Genomic DNA, 17,343 nt, shown 5'->3' with positions numbered 1-17,343 from the left:
TCTGTGAAGTGATTGGGCATCAGATAGAGCCTGCGAGAGCACTTGTCAACTTACTTTTGGACTTGAGAATAATTCTTAGAACTTCTGCAGGACCATGATGGGAAATATCACATGTTGACTGATTAGCACTGGGAAGCTATTGAATTATATCATGTTAAAATGTCATGTTGCTTGGCTGCAGTTTTATATGAAGAGCTCTGACAAGTGACCTTTACTACAAAGGCATTAGGAGTCAGGCTTTGGTGCAATGTGATGACAGACACTGAGGATTTTCTTGCAGGACTATAGTTAGTATTCAACATTCAAGAATGCATGTACAGGTTTCTGTAGAGCTCTCTTAAGCTATCTGAAGAGAAGTCAGGGCATTGCAGAAAGCATTCAAGACTTCTTGGTTTGACTTTAAAAAAATACCAGAAAACGTGGAAAGATCTGAAAGCATTTGTATCTATGACTTCAAATGTATTGTGTGATGTGTGTTCTAAAAATCATTTGAAACCTTCTTGCTCCTTCATATGTTGCAAACTAAGAAGAAATAAGAGAGAGGCTATGTCCTTTTTCAATGAAATATCTGGACTGCAAATGCTGTGTTTAAAAAAGGACCTCATCATACATTTCAGAGGCAGTACAGATGGCTTATCTTCATCTACCGATGTTTCAAACAGTAATTGGGAATGCAGTCTTGGGGCTGTTATTTTTTTTCTCTTGTCTGACTGATGTGATGAACGTAAATCCAGGTTTTAATTACCTGGACTTGTTTTATCTATGAAAACAGATGAACTGGTGAACCTGGTTTTTGTTGCTGTTTCCTTCTTTCCTTTCCTCTACTTTTTTTTTCTCTCCAAGATGTTCCATGACTCCTCACTCCCCTCCCAGTTAAATGACATTCAGCTGTGAGGCTGTTACTGTATCCATTAATGTTGCAGGCAGGCTCCTGGGCATGTTTACTCCTTGTCAGTGTTAACTGTAGAGCTGTGATTTGTGGAACTACTTTGATAAACAGTGAGACTTTATCTTGTAACGCTGTCATATCCAAGCAAGACATCTGTGTTGACTGACTCGGATAAAATGATCTCCAGCTGTGGTCCTTTTCAGTGAATGTTGATTCTACCTGATTTTAGCTCTGCTGGACCTGTTTGAAAGCTCTCTGGGCATAAGTCTTAAGAATAATTCTTTGTTAACTGGTAATAGAATATACAGGTTGTTCTTTGTTGCAGTATGTGCTTTACTGGAGCAGTCTAATATTCTGAACTGATGGCCTTCTGTGCAACTTGGAGGATTGAAGTTAATTATGCTGAAACATTTTCTTTTAAGGTGCACTTGAGGGACAAACTCAAACAGTGACCAGTTCAGAAAAACATGAATTTCTAATTTAATTCTAAAGGGGTAGCTTCTTAGCTTTCATGTATGTAATGTATAAAATATAACTGATTTGAAGGAGGCATATCTTGTAGCAGATTGTCTCTGAACATCTTCAAGGCGGGGGGATAGAGCTAGCAGGAAGTGTCTGTAGCTCAGTAATTCTCTAGTATACCTAGTGAACACCAATCATGTTCACCATACTTCATGTACAGCTTTAGGGAAGTGCGCGATGCTTGCTGTCTAGCGTACCACCAGGCAGAAGCCTGAGAACAGCTAGTTACTATGAAATTTTGAACTTGTTTTGATAGTGTTTGAAAATGCAGTGGCTATAATTAGCTTCCAGGCCTGGCAATATGTTGCCCAGCTCCTGCAGATACAATAAATTCTCATATCAGGTTTAGCCTGACTGTGGCTTTCAGCTAGTATAGAAAATGGTCTTGCAGAGAGTAGGTAAGAATGTTAGTGACAGCTGAAAACACTGCTAAGTGTGTTTTTTTTTCTTTTCCTAAGTGTAGGAATAATCTCAAATCTTCAATGTGATTGTGAAGTTTGGTACAGATATGCTTTAAAGTGAACTTGCCCCAAAAGCAGTGTCTAAAAGGAAACAGTTCCATTGTTAGGATCTCTATTCATCTTCCCAAACAGTTATCTTTCACAGATAAGGTTTCTCAGTGGGTATAACCTTGGACTGTGAAGACAAACAAACTCATCTTTGGTGATATGCTTGTAGGTATTGCCCAAATAGGGGAGATCGTTGACCTTTGTGGTTGTTGAAAATGTGGACATAACTTCTGATAGCATTTGTTGATTTACTTTTGCGGAAACAAGGCACCAGATGCAGTGAGATGTGATGTGACCCCAGCTTGTCTTTCTGGCATAATCTTGTTTAGGTGAGTTAAATATTACTTCCTGAATCTATCCAGTTTTAAATTTTATTCTGGCTTGCTACAGTGTCCTTGAAAATGGAAGTCCTAAATGGCAAGTTGACCTCCCAGTAATGATTTTCTGATACAAATGTGTGATTATGGTTTTCTGAAACACTTGGCTGTCATCAGATCTGGTGTGTAGGTTTTATTGCCTGAATATATACGTAAGTTAGAAGAAATGTCTGTCTTGTAGACTTGTTGTGTTGCACTGCTGCTAGTACTTGGGGCAAGATGAGTTTGCCAGGCTCTATTTTGCAGTGCTTTTGGTTTGTTGCTAATGCTTGAGAGGTTGGGAAATAGTTTTTGTCTGTTTCCTATGACTGGATAATCTCAGTATGATAGAATTTGGAAGGAGTGTCTTGCTGACCTAATGTTTGGCAGTGATTAACTAGAAAACAGACCATTTATCCTCAAATGAGGACATAAGTGCACACTCCTTTTTGCTGGGCTTAGCATTCAAACATTTACTGGAACTACAGCAGGCTTTCTTGGCAGATTTGAAGGCAAATCGTTAAGCATCTTGATCTGTGTTTGGGCAAATCTGCGAATTGCCCTTGTTCTGAGTGTCATAGAGACCTCTGTTTGAAGCAGCCAGTTAAATATTGCAGTAGTTGCTCTGGAGGCAAACAGAGCTGCTGTTGTTTGCTCCATAATAGCTGTTGCTCAGTCTTGGACACAAGAATTATTTTACAAGATGGGGAATGTTGGCTAGAATCCAGGAGGTAGTTTTTTGTTTGCTTTTTACTGAAGTGCTTAGGAGTGTTTGATGCCATAAAGGGCAGTAAGTTTCAGATGAGCTGGATCTTCAGTCATCTTTAGTTTAAACCAGAGCCTGTGAATTCATATGTTAACATCAGTTTCTCTGTGGCATTTTTAGTGGAAGCTTTCTCTACTGAGGGCAGTTTATCTCTACAAGTCATCCAGTGATTATGCCTGTTCTACACCAAGGGTTCTTAAGAGAACTTTGTTTTCCTTTCATCTGCCCAATGTTTTTTTCCCCTTAGATATTGTTACAAGCTCAAAAAGCAGCTACGTTGCACAAGTTCAGGTCAAAGTGTGCTTAAGGCATTGTTGTATTTAACAGAAATATCTGGCATTGTTTGAAGAAGGTGTGGTCAAAAAGTCATTGAATAAGTGGTAAAAATACATATTGCTAATTAATAGAGTAAGTATAACTGATGATGTGCTTGCAGCAACTCAGTTATAATGTGGAAGATTGCTGGCATGTCAACCTTATGCTGAATTTGATTCTGCTTTCAAGGTAGGTATCCTTTTTGAACCAACTCCAGCCTGCTCTGTGTTAAAAACAGAACTGAGTTCCTTCTAGGAACTAGATTTAGTTCTTAACAAATTTCTGGTACCTAGCTATGATGTAGTTCTTCAGTAGTTCAGTAGTTGGCTTTAAGCAAAGGGTAAGCTACTGAGCAGAGAGGAACTTTAAAAGGCAACACAGCTAGTGTTTCATACCTGTGAGATTAGGTCCCCTCTGAGTTCAAAGGTAGCTGTTGCCAGCAATGCTGCGTTAACTGGCATGTTGAGATGAGTTCTCAGAAGAGGTGGGGAAAGATAGATTGAGTGGGAACATTTTCTTTTTTTTTCCCCTTCCTGCAGCTGAGTTGACTTTTTCTTTCTGGTAGGTTTAGCCAAGCTGATCTGTGTTAGTCTTTGTCCAGGTATCCTCAGGTTCCATGCGTGGTTTTTGTCCTTGAGTCAAACACAGTGCTTCAAGGCAGTTTATTCTCAAGCCCAGCATTTATTGTTATAATTTGTCAGCAGCACATGTTTATTAAAAGATTAGCAGTTATCTTTTTCTAGCTGGAAACTGCAAGAGGAATACAAGTAGGAGAAGGTAGAATTAGTGTAGAGAATGGCTATGAATAAAAACTAACAGAATCTGTAGGTACTGGAGAGTAGGATGAGGGGGAGACAGTGTAGAGTTGCTCAAAGGAAATAGTTCTGTCAAGAATCCTTAAAAAACAAAAACCCCTGTAAACGTTGGTGTTCTTGTCTCTTGTGTGAATACTTGAATACCTATGTGTGTGTGTTTCTTCCTAGCAAACAGCAAACTTCTTTCTTAATCATAGCATATGCTGTTCTGTAAAAAGTTTCGGGAGAATAACGTAGCTATTTTCTATCTGATACTAACCCTTTGGTCAGAAGGGTGTTGTGAGGCATAACTGAGGCAGGAAACTTTCTGATCTGTTCTGGCTTCTAGTTTCCTTTATATCATATGACTTAAAACATGGTCAGATTTTTTCAGCTAGCTTAAAGCTGGACCAATGCAAATGTGCCTGTTTCAACGCCAGAAGCATGACTTTTTTTTACAGTTCAGTTTCACCTTATAGATGTTGGACTGTAGTCTGTACTGGGTGTTGTATTGAAGGTCTTGTGTTTACTGCAGGATTGTCTCTGCCTGTGTGAGCAAGTTTACGAACTTGAGTTTATAGCATTGTCTGAATAGTACTGAGCTTTCCTTTGCGGTACGACAAGTGGAACAGTGATATTTATATGTTGTCACAGAGGCTAAAAGGTGTAAAAGGTATGAATAAGTAACAAGAATTCTTAAGAACTACAGCAAACTGAATCTGGGTGAGAAAATTGGTACAGTAAAGGGTGCATAAGTGCTCTCAGGGGAAACAGAAGTCTTATCCTGTATGTAGGAGCAAGCATGGAGGTTTTCTTTTGTTATAAATGGGATTGAATAATATTTTCAAATAGCACAGCAAGAAAATCAGGATTTAGGCATATGTGAAGTCATAATAAATCTGTGATTCTGGAGTCACGGTGAAGACAGTAGGACTGTATCTTGCATTAGATGTAAAGAAGTGACTCCTAAGGCAGTCTTACCTTGCTTTCTATGCCTTTAACGTGGGTGGAAGTCTCTTTAAGTATGTGGCTACTGTGAAAGGTGGATGTGGGGGGCAGCTTATTTACAGTAAGCTGATCTCACCAGCCTTCACAGCACAAACTTTGGATGATGTCCTGTGGCCATTACAAATAGCAGTGCTTAATCTGTTCTAAACTTGCTACCCCGCAGCTCATTTTTTTTAGGTGCTTCCACAGTAATTGCAGGAGCTATTCTTTTCAACAAGGGCAGTTGAACTGAGTCTTGGTGCAGTGGGTGACAAAACATACAACTTCATATCCAGATTCCTAAAGCTGGAGCCTGTGTGGGTAATAACTCATTTCTGGCAGGTAACTACTTAGAGCTTGTTCTGAGGCTTTGTCACAACACATGAACATAAAAAGCACAGCATGGTACCTGGTGTGTAGATAAGCATTTCAAGAACATGTATGTACGTATATGGCAAATGTGCAAATTAAGCCTGTAGTTATTCATTATACACAAGACTTTGTGTGTGTTCCCTGGTAAGTTCCTGCCTGCAATATCCTGAACAACAGCAAGAAGACTAAAACAGTTGAAATCAGTTGTTGTTCTATTCTGGAGTGATGGGTGAAGAAAGGCTTTCATTCTGTTCAAGCATTCAGGGTTGCAGCTCTTAATATTTTCAGGAATAGTCTGTGTAGGGTGGTTTTCTTAAACACCGCGGACTGACTGCCTGAAACACTTTCTGTAGTGTTCTGAGTGTAATGGTTGATGTTTGTAGATCTGCTGTAGGAGACTACAACTGGACTTATATCAGTTTGCTATTTATAGCAGTCCAGTGAGATTAATACATCATGGTAGAAATATAGCCATGTGCTGTAGTCTTTTTCAGTTAAAAATAAGCCAATTTATGATTATTTTTGTTAAAGACATTGGTATATGAGGCTTTGCAGAATGCCTTGAAGTTGGCCTGAGGTACAGGTTGAGGTCTTTATGGTCATGGTCCAAAGACAACATTAAAAAAAAGCATTATACTTACCTTTAGGATGTCTTCCTGTGTGTAGTATCTAGAATAAGGAAAAAAAAAATCCCCTCATGGTTGACTGGGAGAGAACAAAGTCATTATTGTCGTGGGTTGCGTTCTTACCTGCAGCAAAACCTACAACACTTGAGTGCTCTGCTAAATTTGAGAAACCTTGTTTTGCTCTTAGTTTTCTTAGAAGGCCTATTTTTGACACACTGCACTTTTAGTTTGGAGAATTCTCACACAAACTTCCACGAGGGAAGGAGAACCAAACAATAAATATCTCTTTTTTTGTCTTTTCTTAAGGTCATAATGGTTTCCATACCTGAATATTACGAAGGAAAAAATGTTCTTCTGACTGGAGCTACAGGCTTCATGGGAAAAGTGCTTCTGGAAAAGCTGCTCAGATCTTGTCCTAAAGTAAAAGCAGTGTATGTGTTGGTAAGACCCAAAGCAGGGCAGACACCGGAAGCACGAATAGAGGAAATAACCAGCTGTAAGGTATGTATCTCTTTCTCGCAGCATGCTTATTTGTCATTCTGAATCTTGCTCTCATTTTGCTATGAGAACAACTTCGGTTTGCCTAAAGCGAAATATTGGTTTTTATTTTAACAAACTTAAACACTAAGACCTTATAGTGTTTGTTGTCCTTTTTCAAGCTGTTCTCTAGCAAAGCCAATAGAAAATTAACCTGTTAAGAGGAGGATGTTTGGCAGTATTGGAAGTGAAATATCTGTGTTAAAACACGTTAAGAGAATGTGTAATCATATGCAGGTGGTGGTGCAGCCTGGGAGTAGTAGGATTAGGTTCAGACCCTCCTTCAGATGGTCAAGTTATTTTTCTCCTTCTGCCTTGTTTTAAACCCCGTGTAAGGTTGTTGGAATTGTTTGGTGTTTTTTGTAAATAGAACAGAGGTGTTGGCCTCAATAGTTTATTACAGATTTTAGGTTTTGGTATTACTGTAAACCTGTGACAACAAAGTGAAGGCACTGAAATTCTGTGCTATGGAAGCATCAGAATAATTAGCGAAGTGATTTTTTTTTTTTTCTCTGTATTTGTGTGGACTGATTGAAGGTACTTTCCTCCTGAGAATAGCTACTGCACGGGTGTCCAACCTTTTTGCTTTTCTGGACTACAGTGACTGAACAGAAATAGCTTCAGGCCACATATAAACTATATAGTTTAAGTAACAAAACTTTTAAAATGTATCTTTTTTTTTTTTTAATTATTATTACAGAGTAAAAGAGACAAAACCACAAAGCTACTGGGGTATCTGACTCTGTGAAACTAGTACAGCAATGTCTGGTTCAGTGGAAGTGGTTGTGATCGCAGTTTTTAAATGCTAACTTGGCTGCTTTGTCTTTTAAGGTGAAATCTCTTGCTTGGGAAATTGATCCGAGACTTCTCCACTAGATGTATCATATGTCCATACTGCAGTATTACTATGGAATGGCCCATGAGAAATTAGGAAGGGCCTGTTCTGGTTAAAAAATAAATAAATCCAGGTGCATTTAGCTCCATACCCATAGTACTCTTTTGCTCAGGAAAACTTGCATGCTAACTATCTGCATATTATGCTGCATGGTTAGAATGCAATTAATCACAAGGAGAATGATGAACACAGGTGTGGGTCAGAGATGTGGTGATTTTCTTTTTTTTTGCTACTTAAGTAGTTGACCACCAATTTGATACTCAGCTACTCCAACATAGTGAGGAACCTTTAACCCTGTTATTTTCTCTCTGGAGAAGCAGGTAATTTCTGTTGGTTTTTTTTGTTTGTTTTTTTCTTAATCTAAAAGTTTCCCAAATCTGGCATAAGTCCTGCGATCTTATTCATAAATGGTGGCTTTTCCAAGCTTGACGAAAGCTTTCTAAACCTAAAAATTAAAATAACTTATGCAGGTTTGTAGTCCTCCCTGGTGAAAGAAGAGAAAGCAGTACTAAGGCTGCTGCCTAAAGAGGCTTTAAGTTCAGGTGACTTGTAGAGACTGTTCCTTTTGATGTCTCGAAATATCTGATTTCAATGATAGGAGTGACTATTAGAAAGGTTTTGTAGTGCACACTGAAGTTTTACTGCTTTCTATGTAAAACATGCAGTACTTCTGGTTTTGCTGCTTGGGATCAACTGTTTACTAATTCAACACTGTTCTTGGTAAGTCAGTAGCATGTTGTAAGATTGCTAAATCGCAACTTAATGCTTCCTTATTAAGGTGAATATGGAGACAGAGAAGTGTCTTTTTAATTATGAAACATATTTGTTGGCTATCAGTTTGAATTTTTAGTCTTATGTTTCTTTCTTTGACAGCTCTTTGACAGGTTGCGAGAGGAGCAGCCAGACTTCAAAGAAAAAATTATAGTGATTACAAGTGAACTTACACAGCCTGAACTGGACCTTAGTAACTCAGTCAAGGAAAAACTTATAGAATGCATTAATATTATATTTCATTGTGCTGCTACAGTGAGATTCAATGAAACACTAAGGTGAGTCTGCAGTTCTGTACAATCTAACGTGATAAGCTGATTGTATTCAGAGGAAACGATATCTGTACAGTCTTGCAAATGTGGTAGTCTGACAAAGAGGCTGAATGTATAACTTGTTTTTACGTGTCTGGTCAATTTAACGAACATACCTCAGGTACTAATCTTTTCCCTAAAACTAGTCATTAGCTATTGTGCTTCTCTTTCCTTTGCTTAAAAAGACAGAGGTGCTGTACTTAAACCTGCTTTGCCAGAGATGAGAATTATGCTACTCAGCATGAATTTCACATTGTGGTAAAGTTCTAGACAGAAAGATGCTGACTATTTGATAACTGGAAGCCTTTGCCTAATTTTCAAAGCCCTTTTGGAATGGAAGCTGTTAAGAAGAACCTTGGGGATATGTTTATTTATTTATTTATTTTCCCAAGTCTTCCTTCATGTGTTGCTCTCATCTCTGGGATAGCTGGAGAGGATGTAAATAAGCTGTAGCTGTATACTATGTACTGTGTTCATTACTCATACTTGTATACAAGAGGGAATACAAACAGTTCTGTTACTTTAACAGGTATAAATGATGTAGGGCTTAATGCCCTAACAGTGGAAGTAATGATGGAAGTCCTTTCTGGTGGTATCACTTCCTAGATCACTTAATGCTGGGAAGTTCACTGCCCTTTTTCCAAGGAAACTAACTTGCTGTGGTTGCACTTTGTGTTTGAGACTTGAGTTGATAGAATTAAGATGTTTTCAGAGGAAGACAGTAGTTGCTCTTTAGTCATTATATAATAATTGGGCAATAGCGTACATAGATGTACTTCTTCCAGTTGTCTTCAAAATACTTAGTTCAGGGTCAGTGCTAGGAATAAAGCCAAGAAGGCAAAAAAACTCTAGGCTTATTTTGAACTCTTCCTAATTTGCCTGTAAATTTTTGTATCTTATAGTGATGCATACAGCTATCATCATGAACTCTTCTCAGTTCCTCTTTAGGGAGATCCAAGTATACTAACATCAACACTAATTTAAATTAAGTAACTTATTTGGTGGTATTGTGAATGGTGTTTATTGCTTTAGAACAGTTCCCTGACTGCTGCCCCCAAGGTTTCAGTGTTAAAGCAGCTTTAAACTTAATCTTGTTTTGCTCCCCACCAGAGTAAATACTATTTTGTTAATATAACACTGCAAAAATTTTTTTGGTAAAGCTTGATTTAGCAGTATTCTTGAATCTTAGTTGATTAGTGCATTGTATGCAAGAATGCTAGCTCCTGTAGTAAGTTCTGTAGACTGAAGAGGATATTTGGTATGTATAAAATGATTGCAGAAGTTGGTCATTAAGGTGTTTTATGATGTGATGCAAAATGCATAAGAGACCAGGCATGCCTCTGTGGTGTCCTTAAGGGTGCTGTTTTTATGAGAGGCAGTTAAATTGGAGGGGTAGAACTATGTGGGATGTTATTGCAATCCCTTTTTATTTGTTCTTCCTTTCCTCCTGTAATTCTTTTGTGCTATTGAGTCCTCAGCTGTCCTACGAGAAAATGCTACTGAGTTATTAGGTCTCTAAGCCTTCCTCCTGAGGTGCTGACTTAACTTGAACTAAGAAGTTTGAAGCTGCTGTTAAAGTTGACAGCCATCTCGTACGGTAGCTAGGTGTTCTGTTGTATCTTTTTTCCTTTGTATCTTCTGAAAAATTGATTGTATTTGAGTTTAGCTTTAGGAAATCAAAAACACACTGACTTAGACTGTCTTACCAGTAAGAACAGGACAGCACTTAGAAATTTCTTTCAGTGTTCAATATACTTCTTCTGTGTAGGCTGTGTCATGTTGCTACAAGCAGAAGGTTAGGGTACTGTACATGGCTTTCTCTTTAAGGGGTAAGGGAATAAGTCGGGTATACTAGAATTACCATATATACCCATCACTAGGTATTTAGGAAAGAATTAGTGGATTGACTAGTTATTTCTTTGTGCATTTTTTTTGTGTGTGTGTGTGTCTTGCTTTTTACTAATAAGATTTTCTTTTTTAACCAACAGAGATGCCGTTCAGTTAAATGTGCTTTCCACAAAACAGCTCCTTTCTTTGGCACAGCAGATGACGAATCTGGAAGTATTCATGCATGTTTCTACTGCATATGCATATTGCAATCGAAAACATATTGAGGAAATTGTTTATCCACCTCCTGTTGATCCCAAGAAATTGATGGATTCTCTTGAGTATGTGTCATGCTTTGTTAATTCAGGAATCTTTCACTATTTGCTTTCTAGTAGCGAAATATCAAACAGTAATTAGGAAATAGAAGCTAAGAAGCAAGTTTATCCTGTTAGTTCTGATGTTACACTTTTCTGTAAAGGAAACAAGTTGAGGTTTCGTGGTCACTTAAAGCTGAGCTAGGTGTGGAGTAGTACTGAATCTTGTAAAGAAATCATGTCTTTAATTAAAAAAAGAATATAGGAATGTGTTGCGTGATATGGAATTGAGTCTGGAACATATTAAAGATCTCTAGGTGATAAACAATACATTTATTCTCTTAAGTCTTCAGAGTAAGTGGGATAAGCTGGGCTTCCTGTGGGTTGCCACCGGAAGGATGTTTTTGCACTCACTCTCCTGTCTATTAGCCCTGGAGTTTGTGGAATCATGTGGCTAGGCTGTCAGGAGTCCCTGTCCCAGGGATTATTTTAGAGATGTATGATCACTTAAAGCAACATTGGATGTAATGCTGGGACTTGTGGTTGAATCAGCTTTCTTAATGCTGGAAAGCTCACTGTCCATCTTCCAAAGAGATTTTTGCAGAGGCATGTATTAGTTGCTCTTTAGTGCAGTAGTATATAGGTTAATAAATGAGTGAACTGTGCAGAAACAGTGTATGCTTCTTTCAGTGGACATGCAACCAAATCCAAAACATGCAGCCCTTCTCTCTTCTGCTCATGGAGTGACTTGTTTCCATTTCAGTTTGTATGCTCTTGTTAGAAAATATGACATCATGGCAACTTTTATAATAACTAACAAGCATTTTTTAAGACAAGGCTTCATATATTAACTAAGCTTAAATATACTGTCTACAGTATACCACGTGAAATGTCTGCTGAAGTGTTTGGAACTAGGCAGATGTTCTGGATTGGAAAAACAGGCTTCTGTTTGTAGTATTTACTCTCAAATGCTTAAGCTTTATGGTTTCATTTAAAGCAAAATGAACGTGAAAACAGTATTAGTAGTCTTAGGTAAGCTAGTGATAATGTCAATAAACAGTCTTAACTGCTCTGCTGCTGTAGGATCTTAAACTTTCTTAAGCTCTTCTTTCAGAACAGTTTGATAAATATGTAGTTGTCATTAAGAAAAGTGAGTAGAAGACAGGCTTTGTTAAACTTGATATTTTTCTAGTGTTTTTGAAAATTAACTGTTTAAATAAGCAAAAATCCTGGCTCTTTTGTTATCTTAAATTATATTTTGGAAGCTATATATGTCTATATATATTTTTAAGCTGAACCCTATATAATCTGCCAGCGAATCCTAATTAACAAATGCTTATGGAAATGCTTTACAGTATCTAGGTTTAATGTGGGAGTATGTGACTTGCAGAATTCAGTGGCAGCTGGGTTTAAGTTTGGAGACTGAAACTGGTGTTTACCTTAGTGTTACCTAGTGGGGTCTTTGCACACACAGGAAATATAAGTAGTAATAAATAACTCAGTTCCATGTTTCTTTGCAGAATTTCTCATTCTTATTATGCAGCTTATCTAGTTTTCCTTTTTCCCCTCACTTTCTCCAGTGAAACAGTATTATTTACATCTGCTTTTATTCTGTTTCTTTAGGTGGATGGATGATAGCCTAGTGAATGATATTACACCTAAACTCATAGGTGACAGGCCTAATACCTACACATATACAAAAGCCTTAGCTGAGTATGTAGTACAGCAAGAAGGTGCAAGATTAAACACTGCCATTATAAGACCATCTATTGTTGGTGCTAGCTGGAAGGAGCCTTTTCCTGTAAGTTGTTGAGTTTATGTCTGTCTTGCTTGTATTATGTACTGGCAGCTTGTGTGTGTAGTGAACTTTATAGAGGAAAACCTTTCAGGTTTTAGAGCTGTGGCTTGATTGCTTCTGGTCAACAACTACGATACAAGACATCAAATAGTATACTTGCATGTAACATGTATAGGCACGTAAATTACTTCTAAATGTGGAACAACATACTTGTGTTGCAATGGGAGATACTACTTCACATGTAAAAGTCTTTCTCAACCATTTGCCTTCTTCGGGGTGCGTTAACATGTCAATAGCTGTGAAATGTCCCTAAGGAAATTGGGGTGTGTGGAACATAAGACAGGTGGAGTCAAAAACACTTAGCCAAGTTTCATAAGGGCAGGGAATGGCATGCGTTGTATGTGCTCTATGCTATATATTGATGTATAGTTTTTGTGCTACATGCTTCCTTGTGTATGGGAGGTAGTGCTGGAGTACCTTCAGTTCAGCACTAAATATGATGTCTCGTATAGTTGTCACTACGAATCTAGAGTATGTATGTGTCAGACTAGTAAGTAATAATAATGTCTAAATATTGGCTTTAAAGTTGAGTGAAATTGTTTTCTACTTGGGAAAAAAAAAGCAAAACAAACAAACAAAAACATTAAAAAGCACACCAAAACCCTTGCAAGAATTTGCAGTTTTGCTGGCAACTATTAGAGTTGTTGGAAGTTGTCTAAAAATACTTGTGAGCATAAATATTTTGAACATAAGTGCATTGTGCGTTTTATTAACTGTAAGAAATAAGCAAACCACTAATTCACTTAAAAGGACCAGTCAAACTACAGGGACTGATTGTCTGTATAGAATGTTATGTTACCTGATTTTTACTTTGGGCGGGCTTCACTTAGATGTATGGAAACTAATATCTTTCATGAGTTAACTTGACGAATTTTCACTTATAATTATAGACTCTGCTAACTCAAACCTTTTTCTCTCAACTGTTCGTGATAGGGATGGATTGATAACTTCAATGGACCTAGTGGTCTCTTCATTGCTGTAAGTAATTTCTTAACAATAAACAGATTATTAATACTAAATATTTTTAAATTAATTCTTCTGTTTGGAAGACAGCAAAGCTTCATGTATTTTACTGGTACATCTTCTGTCTCTTTATTTTGTTTCTTAAGGCAGGAAAAGGAATTCTTCGAACAATGAGAGCTTCCAACGGTGCAGTAGCAGATCTCGTACCAGTAGATGTTGTTGTCAACATGACTCTGGCTGCAGCTTGGTATTCTGGAGTTAATAGGTACAGCAAGTGACAATAGAGATTTCAAGTGTTCTGAAGTGAGGATACTAATAATTTTGATACTTAATCAGTGTTGAGCTGTTCCCACAGGATAAGGGGCTTTGAGATTCTATCAGCGTTAGTCCATCAGTATGTAACTTAAGGCAATGGCTAGCACTTCATAATGGAGGGGGAAGATAACACCTGTGATATTACTGTACAACCTATACTTAAGTAATTCTTCTTGAACCTTGTTGTGACCATTGTAATTCACAGTAACTAGATGAAGTATTCTGTGATGGGGAAAAAAATTGTTCACCCACATAGCGTGTGTGTGTATATATATATATAAACACGTATATATGTATATATATATGTATACACATTAGTTAGAGGGATTTAAATGCTGAAGGAATGTAGGAAGCAAAAAGCCTAGTATGAGGCTGACAATTTATTTTACATTATTTGTGTTGCTAAGAGCCAGGTTAACTTTGGGTATGATCTCTGGTGGGTTTTTTCCTCCTCTGTCATCTGCCTTTATAAAAACTTATTTGTCCTCTAACTTCTTTTTTTTTCCCCTTCCAGACCAAGAAATATCATGGTATATAACTGTACAACAGGTGGCACCAACCCTTTCCACTGGAGTGAAGTTGGTATGCCATGTTTCTTTTTTGTAAACTTTAATAGAAAAGTAAGATCAAGTGGGGGAAAAGTGTGTATAATTAGTAGGTCATGTTGCCCTTTTGTTGTTGGAACTAGTATAACAGCCATGCCTCTCAGTTTTGCAGTGCATTATGCTTTTTTAGCCTCTTCTTGTAGCGTTGCTGTTTTGTTTTGCATGTTTTTTGAGATTTCTTTTACTATTTTTAAAATCCAATTGTTTAAAGAATGGGAGAACTGGTAATTTTTTTTGTGTGCGTGCTTGATGCTGCCGCAACATTATCTGTGGAGCACGAGTGGTACACAAAGAAGAGCACTGCTGAGAGAAGCAGTGATTGTGGATTTAATGCCAACCTCACTGTAAATATGTGGGTTAATAGTTCAAATTTAGAACAAAATTAGAAGTATTTTGTGCAGCTGCGTAATTGAGAGGTATGATAATAGTTTTGCACTTAAAGCTCCTTGTTTCTAGCTTCATCTATTTTTTTTAATGGCTATTTTATTCATCTGGTGGTTATGTAAGACTACCTATGCAGAGGGGAAGACCTCTTTAAGAGAGCATGGGCACCTATTTTCAACTCAGAGATATTCTGACTAGAATTTAACCCATGTGCCAAGAACCCTGTAGTGGTTCTTATAGTAAATACCGTGCCAGCCAGTTTACCTTGCTAAACATTTGTTAGCTCTACTGTTTTTAGAAAGAGAATTCCTAAGGTTAGTTTATTTTTTTTTCCTCTTTATCTTAATTACTTAGGTCCGTATTATTTCTCTTGACTACTTTCTTCATGCTTTTACTCACTTTTGCCCATTTTTATTTACCTATGTTTATAAACCTTATTGCTTCAGCTCAACTTAGAAAATAGCTGACTTCATTTGTATCCTAACTGTAATAAGTGTTATGCTCTGTAAGCAACAATGTAAAATTACAGGAGACAATTACAAAGATCAAGTGAATTAAGATGTGCACCTCCACCATGCGCTGAATTTTCAGGTGTCAAATTTCAGTTTCTCAAAGTCCGATCCTAACAGGGTTTCATGAAAGGATTGAATGTGTCAACCTGTAAAGAGTGTAATTTGAAATATGCTCGAGATGTTTGCCTGACCCTCAGTCTATTTACTAAAAGAATTCTTATAGAAGTCTAGAATAGCCTTCATGAAATACAGAGGGATATTTAAATAGCTTTACATGCTATATAATTAACTGAACTATTGAAATCAACTCATTGTGTAGGGAAGAGGAACAGAAAGAGAGAAGCTACAGTAAAATACTACTGAAGGTAAAAGTGGAAAAGACCTCTTGATATAACATGAACCAGTTTAGCAGTATCTTAGGTTAAAAGCATAACTGTTTTGGTTTTTGTGATTTGTAGAAGAGCTAGGGTCGTTATTTGAATGGCACACTGAAGTAGGTATTGTACACTGTGATATACTTTGAAAACCATTGAATTTTACATGGTTACTATCAAAGCTGTTACGTAACTTTTCTTTCTCAGAATACCATGTAATCTCTACTTTCAAGAGGAATCCTCTCGAACAGGCCTTCAGACGGCCCAATGTAAATCTAACTTCCAATCACCTTTTGTATCATTACTGGATTGCTGTAAGCCATAAGGCCCCAGCATTCCTGTATGATATCTACCTCAGGATTACTGGAAGAAGTCCAAGGTAATGATGACTAGCTCTGTCTTATCTGTTCCTCTGTCTTTTAAACACAGCTATGCTTGCAGTATGGTGATGTATATTCTTTTTTTTTCTTCTTCTGAATGCTTTGTGACTAAAACTCAGCTTTTTTTTTTTTTTTTCCCTTGTCTCTGAGAATAGGTCATTGAATTTGAAATGAGTTTTATTCTTTCTAGAAAAAATGAGGATGTTTTGTTGAATATTTTCTTTGGGGGGGGGGTTGAGTAGTCAAGGTAAAAAGAATATAAAATACGGCAAATGTTGGTTCATAAATTATAAGTATTAAAAATATGTTGATCCTTATTTTTTCCTACAGCATACCACCTATATTTGAATTACAAGACAAATCCATTAGATGGTGCAATAAGGCACCCTAGCGTTGTCTTTTGTTCCAGTCCCCTTTTACATCAGTATTGGACTGCAGTTCGCCATATACTGCCTGTGTTTTCGTAGGATGTGTTGCTCAAATTGACAGGTCATAAGCCATGGTAAGAAGGACAGGGCTAGAAGTGTCTTGTTGGTAAGGTGGTGGAGACTTGTGAAGAGTATTTGGCATGGGTCCTGTCTAGACTTACTAACTGTGAGCAATAACAATCCATCGACTGCATTTCCACTCTGGGAAGTGGTTGGCATTCAGATTGTTGTTGCTGTTATAAACTGAAAATGGAAGGGAGATCACTAATAACTGTGAGTTATTCCTGTATATGATACAGCCTGGTCTGGTGTGCTTTGTATCATCTCAACGTTCCATTCAGTTTATAGTAACTACCAGCTGGCTAACTTCTGCAGTGGTGAAAATTGCATAATTCTGCTAAATAGGCCAACCTAGACTACATAGAAGGAACATACAACGTCGCTGCAATTTGTTTCAGTTTTGTCAAGCCAAATGATCTTAACTCACTGTATATATTATGTTTTCAAAAGTCTTCATCTTCAGACTCTAAAATCTCCACTGTGGTGACAGTGTGTTAAGACGAGTGAGTATTCTTTAATTGTCTGTAGTCTAGGTCTGTCTTAGGGGGGCAAAAATCATATAACAGATTTGGCATTGGCAAAAAGAAAAGCAAGCCATGTAAGTGGTTTGTAGGGGAAAATTTCTAAGCTGCTCTGGATTCTGCTGTTCCAAGCCTACTCAGTGGTGTAATGC

At 37.5% G+C, this 17,343-nt stretch overlaps 1 protein-coding gene across 4 annotated transcripts in view; it reads left to right on the top strand.

Annotated features, from left to right (window-relative positions):
* Window positions 1-17,343, top strand: part of FAR1 (fatty acyl-CoA reductase 1) — a 66,817-nt gene that overhangs the window by 39,184 nt on the left and 10,290 nt on the right. For all 4 annotated transcript variants that reach the window (XM_072338524.1, XM_072338525.1, XM_072338523.1 and 1 more), the window contains 8 exons: window positions 6,443-6,637; window positions 8,442-8,617; window positions 10,639-10,818; window positions 12,415-12,592; window positions 13,583-13,627; window positions 13,759-13,877; window positions 14,442-14,509; window positions 16,010-16,181. In XM_072338524.1, coding sequence (XP_072194625.1) covers window positions 6,449-6,637; window positions 8,442-8,617; window positions 10,639-10,818; window positions 12,415-12,592; window positions 13,583-13,627; window positions 13,759-13,877; window positions 14,442-14,509; window positions 16,010-16,181 — 1,127 coding nt within the window. In that variant the 5' untranslated portion in view covers window positions 6,443-6,448. The remainder of the gene's footprint in view (window positions 1-6,442; window positions 6,638-8,441; window positions 8,618-10,638; window positions 10,819-12,414; window positions 12,593-13,582; window positions 13,628-13,758; window positions 13,878-14,441; window positions 14,510-16,009; window positions 16,182-17,343) is intronic.

The sequence above is a fragment of the Excalfactoria chinensis genome, chromosome 5, assembly GCF_039878825.1.
Source record: "Excalfactoria chinensis isolate bCotChi1 chromosome 5, bCotChi1.hap2, whole genome shotgun sequence".
Lineage (NCBI taxonomy): Eukaryota > Metazoa > Chordata > Aves > Galliformes > Phasianidae > Excalfactoria > Excalfactoria chinensis.
The sequence above is the reverse complement of the archived record's forward strand: the minus strand, read 5'-3'. Positions and strand labels throughout refer to the sequence as shown.